Source organism: Lycium ferocissimum, chromosome 5 (genome assembly GCF_029784015.1).
Source record: "Lycium ferocissimum isolate CSIRO_LF1 chromosome 5, AGI_CSIRO_Lferr_CH_V1, whole genome shotgun sequence".
Classification (NCBI taxonomy): domain Eukaryota; kingdom Viridiplantae; phylum Streptophyta; class Magnoliopsida; order Solanales; family Solanaceae; genus Lycium; species Lycium ferocissimum.
Window position 1 is genome coordinate 18,463,640 of NC_081346.1, and position 7,058 is coordinate 18,470,697.

A 7,058-nucleotide genomic window follows, 5' to 3' on the forward strand; every position below is an offset into this window, starting at 1 on the left:
TAGTCTGTTTAAAAAAATTGTCACAGACTATATTTGTAGTGCTTCTTTAATTTCAACATCCACATGACATGTTTAGGATCATAAGATTCAAAAGACGTTTTGATAATTATGCATATCTTTAATTTAAGATTACAAGATTCAAAGAACATTTTGATATTTATACATTTTTAATTTAATAACTTGTTAAAAAAATATATAGTCCAATATGTATAATCAAACTATGATACATGAAATAAAACGGACGTATTACTTTTCTGGGTTGAGCCAACCTTTGGAGAAGATAAAAAGTAACCACATATTACACATACAAGAAATGAGGAGAAGCACAAGGAAAGGTGTCCAAAGTAAGGGAACTGAATGTGATTGGATGACACTTTTTCCCTTTAATAAGGGGAATTCCCCTTTGGTAAAATAAATATAAATTACAACAAGGTGCAACTTGCTGTAGCGACAGGAATGAATGGTTCCACTGTTTGATCCAATTACCAACTTGCATTAAGTTTTATACTCTTTTATACTGCCACAATACCTCGTGAAGCATGCCCTCTAATGTATGTCCTTTAAAACTTTAATTTATAGTATACAATATTCAGAAACTAAATATGAAAGTGTTTATGAATTTCTACATATTTCTCAAATCAAAATAATGAAACAATATATCTTCCATTGTTAATCGAAGTTTGTCTAAATGGATCAGGGAAGTAAAATGTCTAATTGTTTATTAGGGTTGAACATAGATTTGATTCAAACTTGAAAAAAAAAAAAAGAGTTTTGTGATTGAAGTTGAAAAATGATATTTGGAAGTTGACGTTGTGCTTTAAAATCATTTCACTTGAAACAAAATAAAAGTTTTGTGAATGAGAAAAAAGAATTCACCATATAATTGGTCAAGGCCAATTCTTCAAGCGCATTCATTACCACTAGAGCTTTGCTATTGCTCCACCTAGCTCCTACGCCTTCCCCGAACCTGAATCATCACACCGCTGCTAAAGCAAGCTAACCTTCAGAAAGAAGAGGCTTGCCCATGGGCTGGGATAGTAGCTGCCTCTTTGCTCTCCTTCAGCCTATTCAGATAGCCAATCATATTTTTTGGAGCAAGTGTAATTTGAAAAACTCATCTTAAAAAGTTAATCAAAAATTATTTCAATATATAACCCAATAACGTTTTTTTTTTTTTCTAAAAAAACATGATATGTCCAAACGGCCCCTAAAGTGGAGATGTTGTATTAAAGGAAGACTCGCAACATTAGAAGCCACAATATGATTAGTAGTAGTCAATTATTTTGGGAAATGCATATATAAAATTGAGAAGTCAAATGCTTTTATGACATCCAAAAATTCCCATGTGTAAGGGAGAGAATCCCACTTTCCTTTAGTCTAAGTTTAGTTGCTTACAGTTCATCTTTGCCGTTGTGGCAACTTGAGAAAATCTAGCATCTTCTTTCAAGATTGTCAAACAAGTGCCCCAGAGAAATTCTGCCCATGGCCGGCCCCTACATGATTCTTGAGAGATCTTTGCTTTAGTCTTCACATTCACATTATCATTAATTATGAAATCCATTAAACACCACTGGGTAGTGGAGCATTTCAGAGTTAACAAACAAAGAAACAATCATTCATTTTGATTGATACACAATTTCTCTGTGGTAACACCAAAAGGAAGTCTCTTTAAAAGAAAAGGAAATCTCATTACTCTGCACTCTTCAAGAATACTCTTTCCAAAAGAATCAACGCAAATTCTTTAGAGGAGATATATTATTTATGTATAAATAAATTATGTTTTCATAACAAAGTTAAAATCTTCAAAAGCGATCTACTTCAACACACACAGGTAAAATCTATCCAGGGTGCTCCTGTAACTCCAACATCTCCCTCACTCATATGGGTTACAAATTTTCATTAAAAGTTCATATGAATTAACCTCCACAATTCGTTAGAAGTGCACATTATATTTCGAGTTCGAGTGGGAGAATGAACAAATCCTGATACGGAGTACCTCAACGTGAATTTGAATTAGGTAAATTTTAAATACCAAATGGTTATTTCAAACCAAAAAAAAATAATAATTAAAAAAATCAAGGAAAACAATTGAAGTACCATTGCAACGCTATCTCCCAAAAAAGGAAGCTGAGAATTTTGGATGATATAACCAAGCAAAAGCTGACAATAACATACATATAAGGGCAAAAGAACAAGTGAACCCCAGAAACTGAGAACCAGGTGAAAACAAAGTATGAACTAACCAAGGCCCAACTTCGAGATATTAAAGAAAGGGACAAAAGTAGATTTGCAATAAGGTGGTGTGGACGTACCTTCACCAAAAACCCCTTGGAGGAGAAGCATCTTTTATCAATAACTCAATACTCTAAACACCCAAGGGACAAGGGAATTGCAAAAAGAAAAAAAAAAAAAAAAAAAAAAACACTTAGAAACTCGTATACATGTGGTGTCACAATAGGAGCAATTTTACACCAAACAAATACTGTGTACCTTGTATGCATAAATGGAAATCAAGATTTGCACTCTTCTAGATTCTTATCTATAAAAGCAAGAACCAATTCTGGGGAGCAAATTAAAATAGTAACTAAAGTAGACCCATAATTTTTCTTCTAATAGTAATAAATTTAATAGAAGTTCAGAACATGAAAAATTAAAGAAAAATTGGTATTATGAATATTATTCCAACTTAAGTTGTCCATTGTCTTTCACCACATTTTTGGGTACATGAACATCTTGGAACATAGCATGTAAAAAAGGAAAAGAAAAACTAGCCCAAAAAAAGACTCGACGCAAAACTAGAAATTTACATCAGTGTAAGCACTTAGAATTCCGAGTCAAAAAGTACTAAGTATCAAGATATGTAACTATAGGTTTTTTTTTTTAATCAATCAGGCCTTGAAGCACCAATGGTGGTTATGATGATGATGGTGATGATGTGGATTTTCCTTAGCAATCAAGCCTTGAACATGGCGAAATTCTTCAATATGACAAGGGATATTAATTGGACCTTTATGATCAAATCCATATTCTTTTTCTGCTTCTTTGAGTAGCTGCAAGAACAAGGGATGATTGATATAATTCACAGGGATAACAAACCTCTGTTGTTCTTCTCCTTGACCTACTATAACTGCAAGACACCCTTTTGGTATATTCTTCAATTCTTGACCTACTATAACTGCAAGACACCCTTTTGGTATATTCTTCAATTCTTTCTTCCCATTATGATGATGAAAGCTAATGTGTGGCACGTGAAAATGGAAATTCAGATGATGATGATGGTGTTTTTCTCCGGTACCCATAGCTGTACTAATCAAGAACAAGTTAAAAAAACAAGAATTGCACCTCTAAAATATGTGAATTGTTGTGTTTTTTGTAGAGAAAAAGAAAAAGAAAAAGAAAAAAGATTGTACAATTGAGAGATTTGGGGGTTAGAAGAAGGAGATTAGAGAGAAAGGCCAAGGATCAGAAGAAGATATGGCTAATTTGAAGAGAGTAAAAGAAGAGTCTGTTAAAGATCTTGGAAAGTTGCTCATGATCTATCTATAACGCATAAATCTAATCTAACTCTGAAATATAAATTGTGATGATGAAAGAACAGAGTGTTTTAGAGGAGATAGAGAGGTCTATTTATATAGGGGTTTAGTTATTAGTAACCCTTGGTTTATTGTAACTCTACACAAAGCAGGAGAATGAAACGGTAGTATATTTTAGGTCGGTAATAAAAGGCTTATCCAGGTCAGAAAATAAAAACTAAAATAGTCTTATCTAAGTGGAAATCGTAATTATTGGGTTAATAAGACTTTTGGTACTCCAATAGTAAATTCTAATTTTAGTTCTTGTAATGTTTAATCTAAGCATATTTAATTTTCAGTTAATTGAAATATACACTTTTGATCTCGTTGCTTGAAATTTACTATGATTATAATTTATAGACCACTTAATTTGTCATCTATATGTTAAATTTGTATTATTACTTCATATTTGACGGTAATATAGTTTTAAAGATAATTCAAATATAAATTTTAATTAATTAAAGATTAAATATATTAAATTATGTATTATTAGGATCAAAATTAAAATTTACCAATAATTAAATGATCAAAGGTGCTATATTTCCTTACTTATTAGTCAAAAGATTATTATAATCCTAGACAAAGAAGGAGATGAAAGAGTCATATTTTGGGTGGGATGGTAAAAGAGTAATCCAAGTCAGAAAAAGAAAAAAGAAAGCCTTATCCAAGTGGAAATCGTAATTATTAGTTAAAGGCTGTAGTAGAAAAACGTTTCGGTTTTACAAAGGGATAAATACGTAAAAGGGAAGCTCCTATTTGCAGGTAAAAAATTGTTGTCACCCGTTTAAAAGAAGACTCTTTAGGTGGTTAAAGGGCCAAAAGGCTTATGTGGAACGTAATAAATGAAAAGGGAATTTGTGCTTTTAATCTCTAAGATATTAGAATTTATATATTTTTGGCCTATATGAGCTTGAATATATTTAATTTATTTTTCAATTACTTGATATGTGCCGTTTTGGCCATTCTGCATTAACTTTTAAATCATTAATTTCCTCAAGTATTGAATTACACTTGAAGAAAATTGTTCAACATATTTGAGGATGTTATAGTTAATAGCATTAAAAATAATGTAAATATAATATCTTTTCTATGTAAAGGGATCAAATAAACACATCTTATTGACTCAAGATTAAACATGCTTAGTGAATCATCAGTCTATCACGAGGATCAAAATTAATTTTGAGTAATAAATATGGAAGCAAAGGAGGAGTTATCCCTAACAAAATAACAAATGGAAAGTATAATTAAAGGTCAAATCGTGGTTGGTGGCGGGGTCAGTCTTTAACTGGGTTGGTTTGCCTAAAGATTTGATAATTACTAGTTCCAAATTTTAATTAATTTCCAAGTTAGTTGCTCATTAAAACAAAACACTGCAAAAATTGTTAGGCTTTACTCCTTACCATGAAAGGTTATATCATACGTTTTTAATGCTTTTTTTGTTTAGTTAATACCATTAGGATAAGTATAGCAATTAGAGAGAAACATCTCACTTGTCATGATACGTTTTAGATTTTTTTTTTGTTTTGTTTTTTTTTTTTTTTAAAGAAATTGCAAAATAAGTAAGAGTGGATTCCTCTCTTTGCTTTTTTTTTTTTCCGCCAAGATTCGTCTGATCTCATTGAATTAATATTATTATAGAAAATAAACAGTATTAGTTCCTCCTTTGTGTGGGAGTTATCTAATTTAAATATGATTATTATTAATTAATTGATGATTCATTTTGTTGTCACGATCGCAACAATAAAGTGTCCCTTTCACTTTGCATTTAGTATGCTTGTATCACACTATTGATAAATATATTTCCCATTGTCTTTCGCATCGTATATTACAAGCTTGAAAACTGGTAATTTATACCTTATGTTAAATGACAAATATAGTTGCCGAAATAAATAGAAAGAAAAGAAAGACTCTAGGTGAAGACATTAGACCTGTAAAATAGGTTAAAGATGAGAAAAACTTGAACAAATTCGACTTAATTTTAGATGATATTAATTAAGTATGTATTATCTCTCTCTAATTATTTACTCAATCCATGGGTCGTCCTCTAAGTTAGTTGAGTTGTTATAAAATTTGTAAAATAAATAAATAAATAAAAGTGGTTGTTCTATAAGTTAGTTGAGTCGTTAATATAATTTCTAAGACAAAAAATCAAGAAGCACGTGCGTTGAATGTGATCTTCTAAACAAAAAGTGCCACTTTGGTGGCGTGGGGATACTGTTTGAACTTTGAAGAGCAATATTAACATTTTTTGAAATATGATATATCCTTTTTAATTCGTTTCAGGGATTTGCTGGTCTAGTGGTTAAGAGCGCAATGCACAATGTTTGAGTTGGCTAGGCATACGTCACAGGTTTGAAACTTACCGCAAATGAAAGTTTGTCATGTAAGTGAATGCGAATAGAGATTGAGCTCATTATTTATCGAGTTTCGAATCTTATGATAACTCTAAAAAAATTCATTATAAAGAAATCCCTTCTGATTCTAATACTCTGATTGAATAAACGAAGAAAAGAATTTCGTAGGTCATTCAATGGCCGATTATATTTGACAATTGACATACACACATATTTGGTTACCTATTAGGTCGAGCCATATCCTAGGGTGGCTCGAAGATATAAGGACCGAAGAAAATGCTATATTATTCTTCTATATGTTCTAGAAAGTAAATTGAATATATATTTCATTTATTTGGTCGTTAAGGAGTGTTGCTAAACGTCACTTTTGATTATTATATTAATATGACCAATTTACTATCAGCTTACTATTGAACCTGTAGGGTCGCACATTAACGAGTGCTTCTGATTAGAGCTGTCAATATAGGCTGAATTTGACTGGCCGGGTTGGGCCAACCCACCACAATGATGGGCCTTAAGTCCTCCCTAGGCCATGGGTCAGGCTAGGTCAGCCCGCATTATCTAAAACATATTTTTCATAATATTTTGATGTAATGATTGAAAATACACATGAGTTATAACTTTTTCGTGAATTTTCTATCTGAACTATCAGCATGCGAGTTTCCTACCTAAACTATCATCCAAAATTATTTTTGTACTCTCCTGTGTGTGTTATAAATACTGAACAAATCTTACAGTTTCTTCATTGCTGATAACAATGAATCAGATGAACATATCCAACTTGCAAATTGAACTAGTGAGAAATTTTATCTGCACCGGATAATCCAAGAAAATGGGCAATAAAATTATCAATAAACACATTCAAAACTTTGTCGGCTCTTCTTGTTCTGCCATTGGTCACAATTTCTCAGTCACATATATATCCATATTTCGCTTTAAAAAATAATCATTCATTTCAATACGTAGGTCGTAGACAAATCAAATAAAAAAGAATTCCTTTTTCACATAAGAATCATATCACAAACTGTTAGGATGCGTAATTCGTTTTAAACATTTAAATTGTTTATAAAAGGACGGAAAGTACATCCACAAAAGATGCTTATTTTTTAAAAAGATAAAGTGATAGAATGAT

The 7,058-nt window shown here is 31.4% G+C and overlaps 1 protein-coding gene across 2 annotated transcripts; it reads right to left on the reverse strand.

The window, feature by feature from the left end:
• Positions 1-2,650: 2,650 nt before the first annotated feature.
• LOC132056344 (auxin-responsive protein SAUR32-like) lies at positions 2,651-3,650 on the reverse strand. Of its 2 annotated transcripts, XM_059448494.1 has the most exons (2): positions 3,167-3,640; positions 2,651-3,118 (listed from the first exon to the last, which is right to left on the reverse strand). In XM_059448494.1, the coding sequence occupies exons 1-2, from the start codon at positions 3,297-3,299 to the stop codon at positions 2,889-2,891; spliced, it is 363 nt and encodes a 120-aa protein (XP_059304477.1). In that variant the 5' UTR covers positions 3,300-3,640; the 3' UTR covers positions 2,651-2,888. The 2 variants fall into 2 exon arrangements, with proteins under 2 accessions (XP_059304477.1, XP_059304476.1); XM_059448493.1 differs by having other exon boundaries at positions 2,651-3,650.
• Between the last annotated feature and the right edge of the window lie 3,408 nt (positions 3,651-7,058).